The 25,052-nt window shown below is 39.1% G+C and overlaps 1 protein-coding gene and 1 pseudogene across 3 annotated transcripts in view; both read left to right on the top strand.

Annotated features, from left to right (window-relative positions):
• Ccdc7 (coiled-coil domain containing 7) overlaps nt 1-25,052 on the top strand; it is a 297,148-nt gene that overhangs the window by 134,799 nt on the left and 137,297 nt on the right. For all 3 annotated transcript variants that reach the window (XM_076916072.1, XM_076916071.1, XM_076916073.1), the window contains exons 32-34: nt 3,683-3,793; nt 17,574-17,684; nt 18,032-18,160. In XM_076916072.1, the coding sequence (XP_076772187.1) occupies nt 3,683-3,793; nt 17,574-17,684; nt 18,032-18,160 (351 nt within the window). The remainder of the gene's footprint in view (nt 1-3,682; nt 3,794-17,573; nt 17,685-18,031; nt 18,161-25,052) is intronic.
• LOC117723086 (myeloid leukemia factor 2 pseudogene) lies at nt 14,861-15,588 on the top strand (annotated as a pseudogene).

Raw genomic sequence — 25,052 nt, 5'->3', positions numbered from 1 at the left:
GTGGGTACTGTTTCATGATCCTTGGCATAGATTCCAACTGTCAATCAATGAGTCTGCTGAAACAGGAAAAACAATTACATCAGAGGCTCAGGAGAAGGGATGCCTAAGGAGGGTATACTAGTTAGTTTTAAGTCAACTTGATATTGACTAGTTTTATGTCAACTTGACATATGCTAGAGGTAACTAAAAGGAAAGAACTTCAAATGAGAAAGTGTGTCCAAAAAAATCAGGGTGTAAAGCATTTTCTTTGTAAGTAATTGATAGGGGAGAGCCAAGCCCATTGTGAGTGTAGCCATACCTGGTCCTGGGTTCTACAAGAAAGCAGGCTGAGCAAGCCATGGGGAGCAAGCCCTTAAGCAGCAGCACCCCTTCATGGCCTCTGTAGTAGATCCTGGTTCAGGTTCCTGCTCTGTTTGAGTTTCTGTCCTGACTTCATTCAGTGATGGACTACAATATGAAAGTGTAAGCCAAATAAACCCTTTCTTCCCAAACTCGTTTTGGTCATGGTGTTTCATCATAGTAATAGTAAACCTAACTAGTACAGAAGGCCTCCAGGGCTTCCTGTCTGTTATCCAGATGGATGAGCCCTCAAGTAGCTGATGGAGGCCATGTAAATGCTTCAGAAACCAAACAGTCTCAGAGGCTGTCATTTGCTAGGACAACAAACTCATAACACTTGGTATATGCCTCCTTTTTTACTGTGAAATTACCTATTTATTTCTTAATTTGCCCCCAGAATTTCTGTCTCTGGCCTGCATTAATGGTCCAGCTGTGTTATAATAAAGCCCCAGTCTTCCTTGGCTTTATTTTTGTCTAGTCCCGGAGAAAGTTACAGTCGGGTCCATGGGAGTCTGCTATTTCTCAAGAGTACTGCTTTTCCTGGGCCAGCCCCTTAGGAAAGATGTAATTCTTTTCACATAAGGCAATCATCTGTATAGACAGGATGCTGACAAGGATATATTGAAGGTCACCTACTTTGCATTCATCACTATCATACCTGCTGCCCTCAGCTTGAGTAGTAGTCACTGTTGTTAGAACAATGTCAGGTAATGTCAGGGCCAGCAGCAACACTGCAGGGTCAAGTTGCCAATGAGCAATTGTTTCCAAGCACCCAAGACCAGCTGGTAAACTGGTCTTAAGCCAGTTCCTTGAGCCAGAAACAAAGGCAGGAATTTCTTTTTATTTTTTTAATTTATTTTATTTTATTATTATCAAATCATACTTTTTACTTTTTAACACAAGGGTTATAAACACAAAAATGCAGGATGTGGGGAAGGGGATGACACAGGAGCATAGGTGTTCAGGGGGAATACAGATATCTTTCAGAACAGGGTATCAGCTGGGTAAAGGTTCAGGGGACAGGTCACTATGACTCTGCCTATGGTTCACTTGTCCTTATCTAAGTTGGTACTATTTGCCAAGGCTGCCTATTTACAAGGTCTATAACTACTCAGGCTGGTAAATTTCCACAAAAGCTGCCTGTTTACAATAGCTTATAGCCATCTGTTTCAGTGTTTTTCCACAGAGACCCAAGACTTTGTGTTAGCAGGCATGTATGTCAGGCCTATTGCTGATTTTAGGCTTATGGCTGATTTTTAGGCCTTCAGTGTATAAGCAGGGCTGCTCCTGACATCTCCCTTCTCCAAGTATAGAAGGGCCATGGCGATTCTAATCTTGCCAAGGCGGGGATAGAGGTCTGACCTCCAGTAATTAAAGGGGACCTTGTAATGGCTCTGGTCCTCCTGTTGTCCAGTGAGGCATGAGGGCCATACCCATCCTGATGTTTTTTTCCTGGAGAGGGGATACTTTTGACATCAACCCCTATGCTGTCAGGCTTGTCCCTCAGGGAACCCAGAAACATATTTTTAACTTTTATTTATATTCCCTTGCAGTGCTTAGCCTTGTAGCCTAAGCAAGAATTCAGATCACCAGTCAGAGGGGGTTCTGGGTGGCACCTCTCTGCTTGGTCTAGGGGCAGAAGTCCCCTTTTTTAGGTTGGGTGGAGATGGGATTTGGGAACACCCTGGATAGAGTAACAACCTCATCTTGGGTCTCATGGTCCTCCACAGCTGACTTATGATAATGTATCTAAATAGATTTTGCTATCAGATTATCTATCTGTTGTTTCACAAAGTTAGTGAGCCTATTTAAGACACAGAGACGAAAAAGAAATAAGCAAAAATAACCCAACTAATGGTCCTAAGATGGAAGGAAGTAGGGTTGACAATCACGGGGAGGTTGAAAATCAATTCTTGTATCAGCTCTCATCTTTCTCTTTCTCTCTCTGTCTTTTCTCAAGACCTTCTCTGGCCTTTTTCATGTTCTCTTTAACCATCCGTGTTTTGTCTATGTAAAAGCAACATTCTTCTTTAAGGGCTGTACACAGTCTAGAGCTGTACACAGCCTTTTCTATTGTAAAAGAGAAAATCAAGTCCAATAAAGTCCTTTGCAACTTTTGGGGATCACATCAGACAGTTAAACGAGGGGTTTCTTCAGATTAGTGATGTCAGTCTCTAGCTGTTTGATGTCCTTGTCAAAGGCCCATTGAAGGTCTGAGTAGTATAAGTCCGGAGGCCAGCATCAGGATTAGAACTCCTAACAGCAGACATCACGGGTAATTCATTTTTACCTGAAAAGGAAAAAGAAGGGAATTCTCAGGGAGATTTCTCTTCCCTGGAGGCAGGAATTTCTTACTTTGCAGACAAGTAAGTGATACTGTTTCTGAGGTGTGAATGTGCCCAGCAGGTTCACTGACATATCCTAACTGCAGCAGTTCTCAGGGGCCAGGGTGTAGGCAGTTAGGACATTTAAACTACTTCATGTCTGACAAGGACCCAGTCAATACTGAGACAGTGGACAAATGTAGGTCTTGGAGAGAGCCAGATACTATCATGTTTCTCTATCATTCACATGTCGGTGGCTCAGGGAGTAAGTAATGTTACCTGCAAATCGCCATCTGAAAAACACTAGTAAAAGTCTTCACTTTGCACCTCAAACTTTAGCTCTGATTCAGGGTCTCAACAGGTGAGAAGAACACTGGCCATCTTGTAGTCTTATTTTTTATTTATTTATTTGACTTAAGCCAAGAGTTTGGGTAAAGCTTAGCAGGGTTCATGGATTTGTTGAAGAAGTCACTGGGAGAAGAAACTGTGTTTGTACCAGTCATGAGCATATCTACTAGGAAGACCTTAGGGAGCTTCTTTAAGCACAGAAGAGATATGACTCAGAAGCAAAAAGTCACCCATACCATTTTATCTATCATGTATCCTATGTATGTTTATAGACATATATACATTTGATTAGATACTGACTAAATATAACAGTTCTTCAAACAACTTCTTATACTGGAAAACACGATGTTCTTGAATATTTATCAGTGAAAAACAATGCTTGGTAAATGTGTGTTTTCATCAGTTGGTCTATTACTAGATCTCAGTCTAAAGTAAAAAGAACCTGGGGAAACCAGAGACTAATATAAAACATATGATGTCTAGAAATAAAAAAATTATGAAACTTTAATATACATTAAAACTGTTATAGGAGTTTTAACACATCTTATCTAGCATTACAGTCTTTATAAGTTTATAAAATGGCAAAATATTTTTACATATGTATCAATTTAAAATCTGGTGCTTCATAAAACTCTTTTTCTAATAGTGATTAAATTTTTCTTTTAATATAGTTCACAATGAAGAAGCAGATACAGATGTTAGACTGGAGAATCAAAATGTACCATCAAGCTCCCAAGTCCAGTTAAAGAAGCCAAAGTCTTTGGGAGGAGAAATATTTACTAGTGAGTATTAGTTTGATGTTGGCTACTGGCTTGCTGTATATTGCTCTTACTATGTTTAGGTATGGACCTTGAATTTCTGATCTTTCCAAGACTTTTAACATGAAGGGATGTTGAATTTTGTCAAATGCTTTCTCAGCATCTAGTGAGATGATCATGTGGTTTTTTTTCTTTGAGTTTATTTATGTAGTGGATTACATTGATGGATTTCCGAATATTGAACCATCCCTGCATTCCTGGGAATGTGAATGCAGCAATAGTTGTATAGTCCTATCAATTGCTCTTATTTTTACTTGAGAGATGGAGAGGGCCAACTGTATATAGTCATCTTTTCTAAAGTGAGACACCATAATACTTATAGATCATGCATGAGAATTTCACACAACAAAAATTCCTTGTATCTTTCAGAAAATAATGGTCTTAGTCACATGCTATGTGTAGGAGAGAACATGATGCTTTTTGGTCTGTTCCATTATCTAAGCCTACTTAAATGATTCTATCAGTACAGTAGTGATTCCCCCAGACATGTATCTTAAAAGAGTATAACCTGTGCAGTTGTTACAACATCAGGGACACTATGGAAAGGTTCAAACTTTGTGTTAAATGTCCCTTTCACAAAGCTAGCCAACCCTGATGTTCAGTATAGGAAAAGCTACAAATATGAATGGGATGTCAGATGATGAGTGCTAAGCTCCTCTATCCTATGCTTATCCCTGTCATCATGTCAGGTTGACTCTGATGTCAGCAGTGGTACTCAGGCTTTATGGGCCCTCATCAATGAGAGTCTGGGTGCCCAAAGTCTTGCACTTGGGCTGGATGTACTGCTTGGTAAAGACCCGTGGCTTTATTTTTCAGCAATGATAAAAAATCATGTTTGCTTTCTTCCTTGGACAGTGAAGATGTTTTTCATGTGACAGTAGCCTGGGTGCAGAACATGGAAACTCCTTTCCTGTGGATAGTTCCACCAGAGCATGTATATACTAGTAAAGGCTATAACAATGGGAATTTTTAGAGTTCTGAAGGGGATTTACCCAGTGAAGTGTAAAGGCTCACTTTTGTTTGCTTCAGAACAAAATTAGAAAGAATGACCTAGTTCCTCCCATTCTCATGACAGGAACTGTGGGTCGCTGTAATTAGTTTACTGCTAAGCCCTAGTTGTGTTCATTTGCGAAAAGTGAAAGATCTGGATAAAAGTAGGAATTAGTACTACAGAACAGCATGTATTAACTACTTTAAGGAAGCAAAATACTCAGGTCTCAGGATCAACTGAAAAAGATTGCTCTAAGCCTGTCAAATATGGATACTGATGCCTTCTGGCAAATACACACACACACACACACACACACACACACACACACACACACGAGCATGGATCACCATTTAGCTTTCATGTTTAATGGAGAAGCCATCCATCTACTAGATTCACACAAGGTTGTTTTTAATAGCACCAAGTTCTCTTTCTAAGGCTATTCACATAAAAAGTACATAACTAATGCATTCAGTAGTACAGTGCCTACAGTGTCAAACATATGATCAAATGTATTTTTAGGTTTTTCCACTGTTCCATGTTTGCTATCTGAGCAGTCATTTTCCATGCTGCAAAACTGACCAACTAAAGGTTTGAGTTGTCATATGAATAACATGACTCCAGAGCACATTTGGTTGAGCTTGCTAAGCAGCATAATCAAAGCAAGTAAACCAATAAGATCTTTGAGTCTGGTTATTGATCTTGCCATCTCTTGCTGTTTGCTGCTCTCCTCTTGTGTAGTGGAGAGACCATTCAGGCCTCCATTATTTCTTTAAGAGGAGTTTTAAGTGAGAATTTCTGCACACCACTGGCACTTGTGGGACACATTGACACAGGAGAGGAGTAACCCACTAAGTCCCTGTTGTCTCACTGTGATAACTAAGATATAAACATGTTCCCAAGACATTTCAGTATCCCCTCAGTATGAATTGTGGGAGTTTTGAAGACTTTGTTTCCCTAAAAGGTTTCATTTGCTAACCTGCTTGCTACAATCATGGTTATAGAAAATTATTAGCTCTTAAGTTGGTAAGTGAAAAATAATAGGCCTGACAGCCATTGCAGTACATTGAGTTCCTTAGAGACAGCGCCGGGCCAAGCAAGAGCCGAACTGTCACTGGGCGACTCTGTGCCTCGCGGAGGAAAATCAACTAAACATGGGCAAAGGACATCCTAAGAAGTTGAGAGGCAAAATGTCCTCATATGCATTCTTTGTGCAAACCTGCTGGGAGGAGCACAAGAAGAAGCACCCAGATGCTTCTGTCAACTCCTCAGAGTTCTCCAAGAGGTACTCAGAGAGGTGGAAGACTATGTCTGCTAAAGAAAAGGGGAAATTTGAAAATATGGCAAAGGCTGACAAGGCTCATATGAAAGAGAAATGAAAACCTACATCCCTCCCAAAGGGAAGTCCAAAAAGAAGTTCAAGGACCCCAGTGCATCCAAGAGGCCTCCTTCGGCCTTCTTCCTGTTTTGAGTACTGCCCCAAAAATCAAAGGTGAGCATCCTGGCTTATCCATTGGTGATGTTGCAAAGAAACTAGGAGAGATATAGATGACAAGCAGCCCTATGAGAAGAAGGCTGCTAAGCTGAAGGAGAGGTATGAAAAGGATATTGCTGCCTACAGAGCTAAAGGAAAACCTGATGCAAGGGAAAAGGGGGTAGTCAAGGCTGAAAAGAGCAAGAAAAAAAAGGAAGAGGAAGATGATGAGAAGGATGAAGAGGATGAGGAAGAGGAAGACAAGAAGATGATGATGAATAAGTTGGTTCTAATGCAGTTTTTTTCTTGTCTGTAAAGCATTTAACTCTCCTGTATACAACTCACTCTTTTTAAAGAAAAATTGAAATATAAGGCTGTGCAAGATTTGTTTTTAAACTGTACAGTGTCCTTTTTTGTATAGTTAACACACTACCGAATGTGTCTTTAGATAGCTCTGTCCTGGTGGTATTTTCAATAGCCACTAACCTTGCCTGGTACAGTCTGTGGCATGGAAATTTAAAGCAGGTTCTTGTTGGTACACAGCACAAATTAATTACATATGGGGACAGTAGTTTGGTTCTTGTTTTTCTTTTCTTTTTTTGGGGGGGGTTCCATCTTCAGTTGTCTCTGATACAGCTTATACGAAGATAATTGTTGTTCTGTTAACTGAATACCACTCTATAATTGCAAAAAAAAAAAAAAAAAAAAAAAAAAAGTAGCTGTTTTGTTGACATTCTGAATGCTTCTAAGTAAATACAATTTTTTATTAGTATTTTTGTCCTTTTCATAGGTCTGAAAGTTTTCTTCTCAAGGGGAAGCTAGTCTTTTGCTTTTGCCCATTTTGGGTCACATGGATTATTATAGTGTATATCTTTTCATGTAGTTAGCTGGGAAAAAGCTTTTGTCCACACACCCAGCATATTGTGGTAGGGGTAACATTTCCATCCATAGTTGAAGAATCTCCAAAAACATGATTAGTTGGATAAGAGATTATATAACCTACTTGGCAAAGCAAGGGGTGATCGATGCTGTCACACCATGGAATTGTTAGAATCAAGCAATCTGAAAGTTTGTCCTTGAAGGACTAATAGAAAAGTTTGTTCTAATCCTTACATGAGGACTCTCCTTTAACTGCCATTACTGTGTAATGACAGTTACATTTTGCAGTTTCCCCTACTAAAGAAGACCTGAGAATGTATCCCCAAAAGCGCAAGCTTAAAATACAAGACTGCTGTACTATCATTGACCTTAGTCCCAGTGAAGGCTATCACGAGAATGCTGGCTATATTGCATTTGCCCTACTATCTAAATATGAATTGCTCAGAAAACTTGACTGTTTAAAGATATTTTTAATTAGTCGAGCCAGCTTTTAAAGTTATGCCACATTTAAAATGAAGGGTATATTTTCCTGTATTGTGGTTTGTCCCTTTATAAATCAGATACAAGGAAAGAGGATAAACTTTGCATATTAGTACCAGTTGTCCAATCCATTTGCTTTTTCTTTATAAAACCCAAACTCATTCATTAATCATGTTTAATCTGCTTAGTTTAGGGAACAATTTGGCAATTTTGTAGGATTTTTTTGAGATTATGATTCTCTTAAAGTGCCAGTGTTTTAAAATAGCATTCTTGTAATTTTACATGTTTTTGTGATGGAGTGCTGTTATATAATTTTGACTTGGGTTCTTTACATTTGCGTTTGTTAATGTAATTTGAGGAGGAATACTGAACATGAGTCCTGGATGATACTAATAAACTAATAATTGCAGAGAAAAAAAAATAGGCCTAACTAAAAGTAACTGTTAAGTGTTTACTCACATCCTACCATGAAATAAATGCACGTTTAAATTGAAAAAGGATCAAAGTCTACCAGGGTTCATTTTTGCTCACAGAATGGTGGTGGCTGTGGTGGAAGGAATCTCTCTTAGTGGAATGAACTCCAGACTCATGGCTCCTGCTCTTTCACAGCCCCAGAGAAGTGCTGCAAGGGAGAGGGAAGTGGGCAAGCAGAGGAAAATGTTGAATCGGAATAGAGAAAGGTTTAACTTTTCAAACATTGTTGATTAACCAACAATCGTTATATATATTTTGTGAGAACAATGTGATACTTTGATATGTGTGATCATATTATATAGTTAAATCAAGCTAATTCACATGCCCATCAATAGTGCCTTCCCAACAAACTGGCCCATACCAAGACACCTGAACAATACAATGTTTCTACCAATGCAACTTCTTCCCACTAGTCAGGGCCCATTCAAACAAAATGAATCTTCCTCTAGATCTGTAGTAGTCTAGTTTAGGGCCACAAAATTTACCACTAACAGCCTTTATAATAATCTATGATCAAGCCTGAAACTAGGATTTTATTCTGGAGTTACACTCCTCCATATACATAAGCATGTGTACACATAACCATTCATATACATATTCTAACATATAAGCAAATGCATGTGCACAGTCATACTTAGAATCTTTGAGTTTGAGGGCTAGTGAGATTGCTTACTGGTTAAAGCACTTACCATGAAAATATGAGAGCCAGAGTTCAGATCCCTAGAAACCCCATAAAGCCTGGGTAAGCATGTAGCCTGCCTTGGATATAGAAGACCGAGGATACCTAGAGCCTGCTGTCTAATGAGACTAGCCATATCAGTGAGCTCTAAGAGACCCTACCTCAATAAATAAGGTAGAAGAGAAATCAAAAGCAGCTTAGGCCTTTAATATGCATGCATATGCATTCACACATACACACATTCATGCACATACACACACACATACACAGAGAGAGAGAGAGAGAAAGAGAGAGAGAGAGAGAGAGAGAGAGAGAGAGAGAGAGAGAGAGAGAGAGAGAGAGAGAGAGAGAAGAGAGAAACTGAATTTTTACAATGGTTTCTGTCCAGTCCTTCTTTTCAGGACTGCCCTTGCCTTACTCCAAGTCATATATTCTGTTATGTTCTTTCTTCTACAGTCAGAGTCCAGTCTAAACATCACTATAACACTACTGAAATTGTGACAGAATCTTCTCAGAAAAAATAAATATACCAAAAAGATTCTGAGACTTATCTACAGTGTGCACTCCACAGCGTTGTCTAACAGCAAGGGGCTAGATCAGACGCTGGTGAATTATTTGATGAGTGTTTTTTCCCTTTAAGAGGTTCATTTCTATATATTTCTTTAGTTTTAACTCTGTCAAATTTCTATGACAAAAATGTGTGCTCACTAAGACTCATTCCTTGCCATAGTAGCAACACTTCTCTTCAACTGAAGCATTTTCTTATATATTTTTTGAATTTTCATTCCGTAAGCATGAATATTTCTTTTCTTGCATGTGGATTTGTCTCATTTCCTTTTTCCTTGCCAAATTACGTATTCAAACTTTATTTTAAAATTAATACTGCTTCTAGAATCATGTTGATGTGTTGCCCATTGTCATCATCTTAAATTATAGATTTAACATAAGCAATATCATAATTTGTGCTGCAAACATAGGAGGTAGTAAGTGATATTTAATTATGTAATGGCTCCATATATTAACACAGTCAGTTGACTTGGGGTTATTTTAAACATATAAACAAAGGGACAATGGAACCATTGTATAGGTGCATTTTCATTGTTTAGCATATGAATATATCAACCAAAGTGTAAATTATTATGCAAACTAGAGATTATAAAATATCCTTGATGTTTCAGAAGAACAGTCACAAATATGTTCACAGATTTCTTCTCAGGAGTAGATTAATGGTAGTTTGTTTCTAACACTAATAGCATGAGAGAAATGCTGTTGTATGAGAGTTATAAAATTGGAATTCAGAATTTACAAAATGAGCTAGATTTCCTATTGATTGGACCAGTGAGTATCCTTCTGTAGCTGACGCCACCCATCTACTCAAACATGAGGAAGCTGCCGCACAACTTGATAAACTAAATACCTCTAGAAAGAAAAAGGTCAGTATCATAAACAACTTTAATCATTTCAAATTAAACCTATTAGAGGACCTTTCATTGGTTCTTTTTTTCTTATGATTTGAACATTTATTTTATAGAAATTTCTGAACTGCAGTATACACTAGAGTTTTTAAAGGAAAACAATCAAAATTTTGAAATTTAAGCTTCCTATCCATGACAACTTTCTGCACGGTCACAGACAGGATCCACACAGGCACAGTGTCAGGCTAATATGTTTCTTAATCCCATACACCACTACCATCTAGTTTCCTCCTTGGGTGGATGGAGCAGTACCCAAAGATGCCCAGATGTCTGTGCCTCTGTGAGAGTAAAAGCTAAAGGCCTTGGAGTTGATTTCTCTCAGAGAAGACCTTGTTCTCCTTTCCAGCTTATTCAGATTCACTTGGAGTCCAGGTCTTCACATTTCATATACTCATGGCTCTGCAGGGCAACTGTTTTTGCAGGTCTGGGCTCTCATCTGAGAAAGGATGAGTCTGTGTTCAATATAGCATGGGTTCTGCTTGCCCAGGTTAGGTCATGTCTATTGCTGGCAGAAAGTCAGGCAACTGTGGGTAGTTTCACAGAAAGATAATGTTGTGTGCTGCAACCTATTACACACTAGGGCAAACTGATTTTGACCTTGTATGGGTCATGTCAATGAGGCTGTCACTTGTTACATATTCTATAGGGTCAATCTCTTTCTGAAACATTGACAAAGTTAAAGCACTATGGAGCTCAGGGACAGTATACACAGATCAGGTGTGATATTGAATGGAGAACTTGTCTCACAAACAAGTTTTACCTTATTCATCTCAGCAGTGTGAGTACTTATACAACACTTCTTTCCCAGTTCATGAGCTTGTGTTTATTTGTTGGTCTGGTTTTATTGAATTTTTGTTGTTTAGGTTGGTTCAGTTTGATTATTTTTCTTTGTCTTTCTTTCTTTTTTAAGGATGTCATCCATGCAGTCTAGATTTTCTATTTTTTACACATTTTTAATTAAAATAGAATTGTATTACTTTTCCTCTTCCTTTTCCTCTCTCCTCCTCCTCTCAGGTCTCCTACTTCCAACCACCTCCTATCCCACCCACTCTCCTATTATTGTTATACACAAAAAAAATTGTTATATACAAATATATAAATACAATTGTTGTTGTATTGATATAATATATAATATATTATATATATATATATATATATATATATATATATATATATATATACACATATATACTCTAATTTTTCAGGGCTGACCACTTTGTATTGGATAACCAATAAGGTGACTCATCTTTAGGAGAAGCCAATTTTCTGCCTCCCAGTAGTCACTGGTTATCTGTAGTTCTTCATCTATGTATAGGACCCTGTAAAACATTTCCTCTTTGCTTTAGCATGTCTATCAATATTGCCACTTTTATATTTTTTATATTTTATAAGCAATAGCACTAATCACCATCAGGTACATCATGGTCTTTATTTCCCTTCATAAAAATGCCCTACATGCAGCAGTTTTCTTGAGTATTTGGGAATGAATGCACATAGCAATACCCTTAGCTATGTATTCAAACTAATTTCTGAGTTCACTAGCATGAAGCATAGAAATAAAGCTTATAATGGCCCGTGGGACCCATATACACCTGTATCTGTGTAAGGGTACTAGGAATATTAGTATTGTACCCAAAATAAAGCACACTTCCTTTTTCTCTCTCTCCAATTATATTCCTTGTGCCTCCATCACAAAATACTGCCGGGCGGTGGTGGCGCACGCCTTTAATCCCAGCACTTGGGAGGCAGAGGCAGGTGGATTTCTGAATTCGAGGACAGCCTGGTCTACAGAGTGAGTTCCAGGCCAGCCTGGTCTACAGAGTGAGTTCCAGGATAGCCAAGGCTATACAGAGAAACCCTGTCTCGAAAAACAAAAAAACAAAAAAACAAAAACAAAAAAAAAACCCAAAATACCACAAACTAAGTAGCTTAAGTAGCAGAATTCCAGTATCCAGAGTTCTTGAAGCTAGCTGTGCAAGATAGGCCAGGGTTCATTCTTCCTAGGGAGCTATTAGACTCTGCTGAATATCTCTGATTGCTTGCTGACAATATTTGGTTGCACTTGGCTTGCAGGCCTGACATCGTGACCTGTTTTTATTCTGACAGCCTTTTTCTTGACTTGTACACCTCTTGTCCACAGAGCCCCTTTTGTAAGAATATTTCACATAGTAGAACTAGACCTTCTACAATGACTTTGTTTTAAATGCCCTGTTTCTAATTCAGAGCATATTCTGAGGCACTGGAGTTTAGGAATTCCATACATTTGGGAGAAGAAAAAAACCCACACAATTCCACCTACTAGCTGCTAGCTAACCTCTCAATATTTTTTTCATCCTTCCTGTGAACAAAATACATCCACAACATCCCAATGTACTCCCAATTTAATTGTAATCCCAGAGTCTCATTTAAACGTTATTAGCTTCTGATTCTTTCTCATACCTAAATTGCCCTGGTAACTAATGATGGTGAAGTTTGTAGTACCATTCATCCCAGGGAACTCTTCCCTTCCCCTGTGAACTTGGAGAGCCAAATTTCAAGTTATCCTCTTCAAATACACAATGGTGTGACAGGCATATTGCAAACACTCCTGTTCCAGAAGGAAGGCAGCACATGGAGCAAGCCTAGAAAACCCAGAGCATAACAGGGCCAAATTAGCTTGATTTTAAGTTTTGAGGATAATTTCACTGGCTTGATACCCTTTCCCCCACGGCTCTGCTCTTGGTGCTGGGTAATGGCCTTGAAAAGAAATAGGCAATGGCCCAGTCAGCTGGCCAGGGTGACAGGAAAATCAAAACTGGCATCTAAATCACACTTAGGACCATTCTTCCTGTTTGTTGAAGAATAATATTTTCACAGCAAAATAGTTGTTGGTTTCCTTTATACCTGTTGGGTCCCAGAAGTATGTAAAGTGCCTATTATTCAACCCTTTTTGGTTTCCTTGGCCCAAGTATTTCTGTGTGTCTATCTTTCACATGTTGACTCTTAAACAACTAGACATACCTTGGTGTTTTCTTCCAAAACAGGTGTGATTTTCATTAACTTTTTACTTTCAATTTTAATAAGCTGGGAAATTTGCATTTTTTCTGTTTCCTCTTTACCTAATGATTTCTTTTTCACTATCTTTACCAATTGCTTTACCTAGAAAAAATATCAAGCAATGCCTTAACTGCTTTATTCTGAAATTGAGTTAGCAAAATATCAGAGTTCTTGGTTCATAAGTTCTACTTTCTACCTAACAGAATCACATTGCCTGCCATTTTATAAAAATAATGTATCTTCTATTTCCATCAACCCTTGCCAGAAGCACTTTCTTTCTTTTCCCCTCTATAGTACTTTATTTTTTAAATTGGACATTTCATTTACTTACATTTCAAATGTTATCTCCTTTCCTGGTTTTCCCTCTGGAAACCCCTATCCCATCCCCCACCCTGCTCACTCATCCACCACTCACCCACTCCCACTTCCCCCCATTCCCTTGGCATTCTCCTACACTGAGGCATCGAGCCTTCCCAGGACTAAGGGCCTCTCCTCCCATTGATGCCTGACAAGGCCATCCTCTGCTACATGAGGCTGGAGCCATGGGTTGCTCCATGTATACTCTTTGGTTGATGGTTTGGTCCCTGGGAGCTCCGAGGGATCTGGTTGGTTGATATTGTTGTTCTTCCTATGGGGTTGCAAACTCTTTCAGCTCCTTCAGTCCTTTCTCTAACTCCTCCATTGGGGACCTTTTGCTCAGTCCAATGATTGCCTGTGAATGTCTGCCTCTATTTTTCAGGCTCTGGCAGAGCCTCTCAGGAGACAGCTATATTAGGCTCCTGTCAGCAAACACTGCCAGAAGCATTTTCAGTATTCATATTTCTGTCAGCTTTATCTCCATACCAGTATGTTTCCATCTAAGATGAATGCTCTTCCCTTTTCTTCTGAGATTTCATACATCCATCATTAGGGCTTTACTTGTGTCTTTTCAAAAGAGGTACAATTCAACCTCTAACCTTTGAATTAGATAGTATCAAAGCTGTAACGGCTGTAGTTAATTACACCCACAGGCCCAAGAAGCTCACACTGCTCACTCCTTGCTTGGAATAAAGCACCATTCTCCAGTATGGAAATAGGAACCAAACCCAGCCTTGGTTTTGGGTTTGTTTATTTTGAAAAGATAAGATATTGGGCTAAAAACTTAAAAATCTGGTCCAGTTCACAGGCAGATTCACTTGGGTGGAGCGTAGGGTGCTTATGGATAGTTTATATGTAATCATAGGGCTTTCTTAGATAGACCTAATCCCACATTTAACTATGGTGCACTAGTTGGTATCAGGTATGGCATTTAAGTTTTACCCTATGATAATTGCTAGAAAACCTTTGTGCTTATCTAGGGTTTGGCTTAAAAGAACACATGTAAGACTTTAAAATGTAGGAGGTACAGAGGTGGCAGCTGAAGGCGGAAGTGATGTGGGTTGCGAGAAGGTCCTGTGTGGACCAATGCCTCGACCCTACTCCTGCAACGTCCAGAGGAGAGGCCAGCTGGATGGGCTGCTGAGCCAGAGTCAGGGTCCGTATGGAGCCCTCTGGAGCTGAGATCAGGATGTTCCGCTTCATGAGGGACGTGAAGCCTGAAGATCCCATGTTCCTGATGGGCCCCTTTGCAATTCACTGCCAGCATATGAGCTGCACGTTGTCAGGTGGCTTTGGATATAGCCCCTTCCTGAGCATCACAGATGGTGACGTGGCAGAAACCAGGCCTGCCAGCCACTGGATGAAGGCTGGGGCTGTTTCTCCCTTCGGGATGTTGCGAATGTCCAGCAGCTTCATGGCCATGTTTGGGATGATGAACGACATGATTGGGAACATGGCCTCTGGAGGCAACTGCTAGACCTTCTCTTCCTCCACTGTCATCTCCTACTCCAACACTGGGGATGGTGCCCCCAAGGTTTACCAGGAGACATCTGAGATGCGCTCTGTCCTAGGCGGGATCTGGGAGACACGGAGGACTCTCTGGGACTCAGACAGTGGTCTAGAGCAGATGTCCACTGGGCATCACATTTGGGATAGGACTCACATCCTCCAGCACTCCTGAAACCACAACACAGGGGACCAGGAAGAGTGGAAGGACTACATCAACCTGGATGAAAGTGAGGCAGCAACGTTCGATGATGAATGGAGAAGGGAGGCATCACAGACAGCAACATCCTCTGGAATTACGATGGCATGAGACATCGGGGGAGGGGGCTGGGGGGACGAAGGGCTGAGAGACCTCCCCGCCTGGCTATCCAGGGACTGAAGACTCCCCCTCTGGACAGTCCTGTCCTATGATTGGTGAACACCCTAGGCTCTCAGCCTCTCCTGTGTAGGCTGAGATGCTGAGAAATCATCCTGGAAATGACTGTCCTTTCCAACCTCCATCCCAATTTAATATTAAATCAACAGGCAAATTAACATCCCAATTTAATATTAAATTTAATTAATTTAATTTAATTTTAACAGGTTAATATTAAATCAACCTCTCCCTGGGGTGTCAGGGAGAGCCTTCTACTGCCCCTTCATCTACGTTTTCATCTTCACCACTCACCATGTGTCCCCACCCATCCCGTATCCATTAACTTGAGTTTTCACATTGCTGTTCCCTCTTCAAGACGCCTCATCTTCCTGAGCCCCTGCCACGCATTGAAGTGTTTTGGGGAGCAAGCTCTGGATTTAGGGATCTCCATCTCTCAGCTCCCCTGGACCCTTTCCCACCTCTTCCTCAGACCCCCACTGCAGAAGCCATGGTCCTAGAAGGGCTGTGGAGTGGACTAGTTCCCAACTCTTTATCCCTTCCCCCACCCATCACAAAAACACTTTCCTATACCCTTCTCTGCCTTTATAAAAATAAATGATTTGTGCAACTTGTAACTAGGTGTTTATGGAATAAAGGAAAATGGAAAAAAATAAAGAAAGAAAAAAGACTTTAAAATGTGACTGTTCTCCTTATAAGTACAGATGTATATAGCATGTATATATGAACACAGACATACACCATGTGCACAATACTCCTATGTATAGATGCCCACATACATGAACTGTCTTGGATGCCTTCAATTTCAGTCTCTGGGACTTGTTCTCTCCTTTCTCCATTTAGTACGTGTGTCCTTCCACAGTATTAACCCCAATTCTCAAAATATTGACAGATTTATACACATACTTTATCTTACAACGTTTCAGGTTTTGCTGGAGCACTCTTACGCAGAAAAAACCTCTGATGGTTTATGATAATTGTCAATTTTACAGAACCAATAGTCAGACTAGTGGAAGCCTGGCCCCTATGCATGACTGGAGAAAATTACCTTGATTGATCACATTAATTGTCATGGAAAACGCCATCTTGACTGTGGTTGGAACTATTCCCTGGCAGGAGATCCTGGACTATATAAAATGGAGAAAGCAAGTAGAATGCTGGCATGCACTCATCACTGTGCAATGCATTCAAGCACTCACTAAATGTGGATGCAACATGTCCAACTATTTCAAGCACTGCTGCCTTGACTTCCCCACCAAATGGACTGTGTGCCAGAATATACCTTTATCCCTTAAGTTTTACCAGAGTATCTCATAACAACAGGAAAAGAAACTGTTATCCTTGGATATCCCAGGCTGATACTTGTATGGAGTTCTGTTTCACTTCTGTAGTTTGTTTGCAGTTTAATCCTCACTCCTTTAATTTTATCTTTTGAATGGAATGTGTACAGTCACCCAGTCACCCAGGTGCCCTGAGTGGACTGTCCCTCTTTTGCATTTTTTTTATTTTACATCCTTTCAATAAATCTTCTCAAGTTCATTTATATAAATGCTTTTGCTATTCTTTTATAGTTATAAACAGCACTTTGTACTACCTCATATACAGCAGTTCTATACTGTGTTAACACATATATTGGTTTATTTAGCGACTTTCCTATGCTTGATGTGATTTTGAACATTTTGTAGTTGTAATAATGCTGTGGCAAGTAGCCTTGTGGACATGGATTTTCTTTGGTTTGTCTAGGAATAAATAGTAATCTAAAAACTGAGTAACCTATGAAATTAGTAGACAGAATATGACACCGTTGATCCCTCCAAATATTTATAAAATAGTATGGCAATTTCCACAATATCCGTTGATAAGACTTTCCCATGTTCATGCCAGATATAACATAGTAATTTAGGGCTTTATGAAAATAAGAGAAAATACTCCTATATACCTGTTATTAGAAATTTGAACCCTGATATTCCATAGATTTTTCTTTATATTGGGAAAGTATATTTAAATGTATATCTTTATGTAGTTCATTTTGCAGCACCAGATGAAAGTCATATACGTTTACATCAAGAGTATACAACAGAAACACAGGTGCAAGGAGAAAGAGGAACAACTTCTGGCAATGCAAGACTCACTAGTAAGTAAAATAGCATAATCAGCTTTAAATTAAGCCAAACAGAAGGCTCATGTCTCTGTGTTATGAATTCTGTATATGTTTCATGGACAGTTTGTGCTCTGACTTGAGTGTGGATTCTTTGGGACAAAAATAGAAGTCAAAATTAATAAACTGGGCAAAATGAAAAAACAGAGCAAGCAAACAAACAATGATCATTGAATTCTGGGTGTTATTTTCATGCTCAGGAGTTGCTATGAAAGCCTGTGCACTCTCATGAATACTGCACTTATCTTTCCTCATCTCCCTATGGGTGGGAAATCTTAGTGTTCAGAAATTCTCCAACCCATGTGGCTTTTTTTTCTCCTTAGCAATTCCTTTAGAACATCCAAAAAAAGAAGCATCAGCAGACCATCTATTTGCTGAGAAGAAACTTTATATAACCACAACCCAGTCTCAGACCAAGAGACAATACCCTCCTAGGGATGAAAATGCAGAGAGTAAGTATACTTCTTTTACATTGTGTTTTGTAAAGACTTGTGTATTTATTGTATATATGTGAGTACACTGTAGCTGTCCTCAGACACACCAGAAGAGGGCATAGGATACCATGACAAATGGTTGTGAACCACTATGTGGTTGCTGAGAATTGAATTCAGGACCTCTGAAAGAGTAGTCAGTGCTCTTAACTGATGAGCCATCTCTGCAGCCCCCTTTTATGTTATTTTTAATTAAACTTGAGAAACCTTCCTATTGAGTTTGAGAATAGACCTTCAGCCATGTGCTTCTTTGAACTATTATGTGCAATAGACCTCCAAATCTTCTAACAAACTAGGTATCTTTTGTAATTAACTGCTCGCTTGCCTGTGCCCACTTTCTAAATTTCTGTTTCTTATTGTAGTATTAAGTTCTGCTTTAATCTTATGACGCTGTAGTCCTTTTGTACATCCATATTTCAAAGATTCACCTCTTCGAGGTCAGAGAATATTGTTCTACTAAAGGGACTCATGTTTTTTTAATTGGGTATTTTATTTACATTTCAGATGCCATTCCCTTTCCCCATTTCCCCTCCCTAGAAAACCCCTATTACATCCCCCTCCTTCTCCTTTTTGCTTTTATACAATTTTTAAAATGTTAATCAAAGGCTTTATAAGTTTGGTAATGCTCAATAACAAGTTGCCCATACAATCAGAAGTGTAACCCAATACCCAACCTAGATATACCAACTATCTTTGACTGGTGGAGACACTCGAGCATCTTCCTCCATGTCCTCCCACCCCTCTTGTCACTTAGCTCCTTCTCTCCTTTTCCTCCTCTCCTTACTCCTCCTCTCCTCTCCTTACTCCTCCCACTTTAGCTCCTCCTACATATCACCCTTCCTGTTAAAATAAAACTTTTCTGATAGGTCTGCCCTTATATGTTACTTGGCCTTTTTCCCTTACTGAATTTAGTATCCTTTCTTTGTTTCATGTATTTGGTGTTTTGATTATTATGTGAAGGGAGGTATTTCTTTTCTAGTCTAGTCTCTTTGGTGTTCCATAGGCTTCTTGTATGTTTATGGGCATCTCGTTCTTTAGGTTAGGAAGTTTTCTTCTATAATTTTGTTGAAGATATTTATTGGCCCTCTAAGTTGGGAATCTTCAATCTCATCTATATCTATTATCTTTAGGTTTGGTCTTCTCATTGTGTCCTGGATTTCCTGGATGTTTTGTGTTAAGAACTTTTTTCATTTTGTATTTTGAGTTTTCTTTGACAGTTGTGTCAATATTTTCTATGGTATCTTCTGTACCTGAGATTCTCTCTTCTATCTCTTGTATTCTGTTAGTGATGCTTGCATCTATGACTCCTGATTTCTTTCTTAGGTTTTTCTATCTTGAGGGTAATCTCCCTTTGTGATTTCTTTATTGTTTATACTTCTATTTTTATGTTCTGGATGGTTTTGTTCAATTCCTTCACCTGTTTGGTTGTGTTCTCTTGTAATTCTTTAAGGGAATTTTGTGTTTCTTCTTTAAGGGCTTCTATCTGTTTACCTGTGTTATCCTCAAAATCTTTGAGAGTGTTATTTATGTCCTCCTTAAAGTCCTCTATCATCATCATTAGAAGTGATTTTAAATCCAAATCTTTCTTTCCTAGTGATATGGGGAATTCAGGACTTTCTTGTGTGAGAGAACTAGGTTCTAATGATGCCAAGTACCCTGGGTTGCTGATGCTTATGTTCTTGTATTTGCCTTTTGCCATCTAGATCTCCTTAGTGCTACCTGCCCTGTCTCTTCCTGGAGCCTGTCTTTCCTATTATCTTGGTTGTATCAGAACAGTGTGGGATGGGTGTTACTACTGAGGTTAGAGCTGGGGCCCAAGATCTGCTCATTGCTCAGGCACAGACAGAAAGGAACCAGTGCTCCAGGCCAGGAGTGACTTCCTGGGTCCTACTGGGTCCCAGTTACTCCCTGTTTGGGGCTGGTATTGCTGTCTCCTTACCTAAGAAACTGCCTGGGTTAGAGCTCCTAGGAGGCCTGCTTCCTCTGGGTTTTGTGAGATTAGGGCCAGAGCTGCTGCCCAGAATCTGCTCAGTCGGGACTCATGATTTTGATGGTCTTCTTCATCTCCCTTAATAACTTCCTTATTTGTTATTAATGTGGCTCAGCGCACTTTCTTCTGGTTATTCTCTGAATGGCTTTTTAGTCTCTGTTGCTTTCATTTTCTTCTGTGTTATTTCAAATTTTTCTTAAAAGAAATGTTGTGTGTGCTTTTGTACTCATTCTGATATTTATATCTTAATATATGTAGCCAAATTATGGGTATTCCTTTTCAAAATATTTTTAGATATTTTTTAAAAAATTTTATGTATATGAGTGTTTTGCTTGCATATATGCATGTTCCATATGCATGTCTGGTACCTGTGGAAGTCAGAAGAGGGTGTCAGATCCCATGATACTGGAGTATCATGGTTAAGAGGCATCATGTAGATGCTGGAAACTGAACTTGTATCATCTATCAGGGAAACAAGTGCTCTTAAACACTGAGATAACCATCATTTCAACCCTAAATTATAGATATTTTAAGCTGTAAGTATACCTGTTTTCTTGACTTTTCCTACTTTATTACCTGTTGTGGTGCTTTCCCTATGTCTGTCATTCTATAATTATGTATGATGTTATATTGGATTCAAATTTTTAGCATTCAAAGTGTGGATTAAGTAAGAAAAGCAAATAATTTAAAATATATGAGTCTAATTTTGGTCATAATAATGAATAAAATAATCTATAAAATTTATAAACCAAAGCTACTAGAAGAATAATGTGCAAAAAGTAGCAAAGGTGCTTTTACATTTAAGTAGTTAAGTATACATTCATGGTATATTTATATTTTAATTTGACAATAATTTGCTTGCATCATTAAAAATGAGAAAAGACTTCAATGAGCTCTATGTCAGATCAGAGATCCCATGTGAAGAAAGACTCACAAATTACATTCTGGTTAAAGGATGAACCCAATAAGAAGACATTACAATTCTATACCTAAACACACCAAACATGGGTACACCAAAATTCATAAAATAGACATGATGATATAAAGGTATGGGTTTCTCCCCAAGTAAATATCCTGCCCTTGCCAATGAACAGATAATCTTTGCACAAAATATCTGTATTAAATAACACTATAGATCAAATGCATTTAATAGACATCTATAGAACATTCCATCCAAACACTGAAGAATGAACATTTTTCTTAAAAGCCTATGTCCCTTTCTCTAAAATAGGTCACATATTGAGATATGGTGCAAACTTTAGAAAATTTTAGAAAAACCAAAAGAAATTCTTGTATCTCATTATGTGTATGGGTATTTTGCCTGAATAAATGTTTGTGCACCATGTGTGTCCGAGGAGGACAGAAGAGGGCATTAGAACTGGAATTATAGGTGGTTGTGATCTAACATGTGGGTGCTTGGACTCAAATCTGGATCCTGTGGAATAGCAGCCAGTGCTCTTAACTGCTGAGCTATCTTTCCACCAACACTTTCCCCAACATTTTTTTTTTTTAAATGTAGGCATTCAGAGCTATAAACTTCTCTCTTAAGACTATGTTCATTGTACCTAAGGTATTTTCATTTCCATTCCATTAAAAAAAATTTTAAAGTTTGCTTCTTGATTTCTTCACTTACCCACTCATCATTCAATCATCAGTCATTTAACATCCATGAGTTGGAATATTTTCTGTAGTTTCTCTTGCTGTTGATTGCTGGCTTTATCCCATTGTGTTTAGATAAAATATAGGCCATTACTTCATTTTTTCCTATATCAGTTAGACTTGCTTTGTATCCTGTGACCTATTTTAGATAATGTTCCTTGTATTGCTAAGAAGAATACATGTTATGTTTGAGTGGAATGTTTCATAGCTACCTACTAGGTCTATCAGATCTATTATGTTATTTAATTTAATCCAGAATTACTTTTTTTATTTTTAAAATATTTGGTCTAATGGTGAATGTGATGTATTGAGGCTACTCATTATTACTATGTTGGGGTTTATCAGTGACATTGATTCTAGTAATATTTGTTTCATGAAATTGGGTGAGCCTATGTTTGCATGCATATGTGTGTGTGATTATTATTTCCTCTTGCTAGATTGTTCTCTTGATTCCTATTAAGTGTCCTCCTTTATCTTTTCTGACTAGATGTGGTTTGAAGATTATTTTTGACAGATATTAAATAAGAACATTTGTACACCCTTTTCACTCTTTCACTCAGAAATGATGGATAAGGTTTATCATTGGTAGTGATGTTTGTTTCTTAGAAGTAACAAAAAGATTCATGGGCGCCTCTCTTATCCTGGATCTATGTCTGTCCTGGAGATGCCACACACACCTCACCCTCATCAGTTGCAGATATCCATTTATTTTCATGTCCATCTAGCCATATCTCCTGTCCTTCCCCCACACCTGATCCTGAACCCCATATTCTCCTCTCCATCCCCTTCCCTCCCAGTTCCTTCCCTCCATCTGCCTGTTAGGACTATTTTCTTCCCCCTTCTAAGTGAGGTTCAACCTTCCTCACTTGAGCCTTCCTTCTTGTTTAGCTTCTTTGGGTCTGTTGAATATAGCATGGTACCTGTATTTTATGGCTAATATCTACTTATAAGTGAGTAAATACCATTCATGCCTTTTTGGGTCTGGGTTACCTCACTCAGGATGATATTCTCAAGTTCCATCCATTTGTCTTAAAAATTCTTGATGTCTTGGTTTTTTTATAGTGGGATAGTATTCTATTGTGGAGATGTACCACATTTTCTTTATCCATTCTTCAGTTAAGAAACATCTAAGTTGCTTCCAGTTTTTGGCTATTAACAAATAAAGCTGCTATGAACATAGTTGAGCAAGTGTCTTTGTGGGATGGCAGAGCATCTTTTGGGTATATTCCCAGAAGTGGTATAGCTGGGTCTTGAGATAGAACTATTCCCAGTTTTGTGAGAAACTACCAAACTGATTTCCAAAGTGGTTGTACAAGTTTCACCTCCCACCAACAATGGAGGAGTGTTCCAGTTGCTCCACATCCTTGCCAGCATGTGCTATACTTGACTTTTTGAACTTAGCCATTTTGACAGGTGTAAAATGAAATCTCAAAGTCATTTTGATTTGCATTTCCATAATGACTGAACATTCCTTTAAGTGCTTCTTGGCCATTTGAGATTCCTCTGTTGTGAAAATTCTCTGTTTAGTTCTATACCCCATTTAGTCCAGCTTCCAAAGACCCTGTAGTCTACAGCAGTCTCAACAATGTTAAGCGTCCAAAATTCAATGTCTCTTCTGAAATTCATCCAACCACTTAACTGCAATTCCCAAAGCAAGACAGGAAACAAGCTGGGCAAACTCCAGACTCTGCATCTCCCAGTCTGATATCAAAGCAGTCTTCAGATCTCCAACTCCTTTTTCATCTTTGTTGACTGCAACAAACTTCTTTCTCCTGGGCTCATTCCACTCCCTGTTAGCAGCTTTTCTTAGCAGATAGCCCATGGCTCTGGCATCCCTAACATTGGCGTCTCCAAGGCAACTTCAGTGTTACAGCTTCTTGTTTCAATGTCTTGGATCCACACATGATCTTCTGGGCTCCTTCAAAAAGCTGGTGTTACTTTTCCAGCTCTGCCCTCTGTAGTACTCTAAGCTCAGGTTGATTCACACCACTGCTGCTGCTGTTCTTGGTGATCATCCTATGGTACTGGCATCTCCAATACATTGGGGTCTTCTGCTGCAACTAGGCTTTACCAATAGCTGCTCATAGACTGTCTTCACAGTGCCAAGTCTCAACTCCTTTGCATGACCCCATCAGTCCTGGGCCATCAACTGCAACTGAGGTTGCATCTTCACCAATGACCTTCCATGGCCTCTCACAGTGCCAAGCCTCAGCTGTTCTTCATGACCTCTTCATGCCTTCAAAACCAGTACCACCTGGGTGACTCTTACACATTACCAAGTACAGCTGTTGTAGGAGGTACAACCTTGGCTATCTCTGAAACACAGCTTCTCTGTGCTTCAAAAAACACAGAAAAAACTCAGAAAAGACTTCCCAGAAGATTTCACCTCAGTGATACTGGTCTCTTCTGAATCACTGCAAGAATTTCTTAGCTCCAGCTAACCAGCATCAATTGACCTGGTAGTCCCTTCTATTTTGAACGCTAAAGCCAGAGCCATGTGTCCAAAGCTGCTGAGTTCTACTGCTTGCTGGGGCTGGAACATGGCCCCATTATCATATATAATTCTATAACATTATCACCAGCTTTCTGTTTTCCAACTCCTTCACTGCCTAAGCTTGGCTGTCCTCAATCTTGCTCTGTAGACTGACTTTCAACTTAGAGATCTGCATGCCTGTCTACTGAACACTGGGATTAAAGGTGTGGTCCACCAAGCCTGATTTTAAGTTTTTCTTCACCTAGAACTTGTTCTGTTCTAGGTTGGCCTTGAACTCAGAGATCTGCTTGTCTTTGCCTTCTGGGATTAAAGGCTTGTACTATCATGCCTGGACCTAAACTTAGCTGAGTGGAATTTTGCCCCAAGGTCACTACACTATTAATTCAATTTAATATTCTTGAACACAGGATTCAACTCCATTTCACTTCTGATATCCCTTTAATATTCAAACTATATATTTTGTATTTTTCGTTTCTCTGCTTGCTATGCTTGTTCAAAATGCTCTTCATCAGACTTAACCAGAGAACAAAGTCTCTGGTTGGGATTTTTTGAGACTTCCTTTGTCAATGCAATTAATATAAGTCTCTTTACCTTAGCCTCAGGCAGTCTCTTCAGACAGTAGCAAAAAACAGCCACGTTCTTCACCAAAACATGACAAAAACAGTCTTTTGATCACACATTAAAGTTCTTCTCTACTGAAACCTCTTAGG

Source organism: Arvicanthis niloticus, chromosome 18, assembly GCF_011762505.2.
Source record: "Arvicanthis niloticus isolate mArvNil1 chromosome 18, mArvNil1.pat.X, whole genome shotgun sequence".
Taxonomy (NCBI): domain Eukaryota; kingdom Metazoa; phylum Chordata; class Mammalia; order Rodentia; family Muridae; genus Arvicanthis; species Arvicanthis niloticus.
Note: the sequence above shows the minus strand (reverse complement) of the source record. Positions and strands in the feature narration are given on the sequence as shown.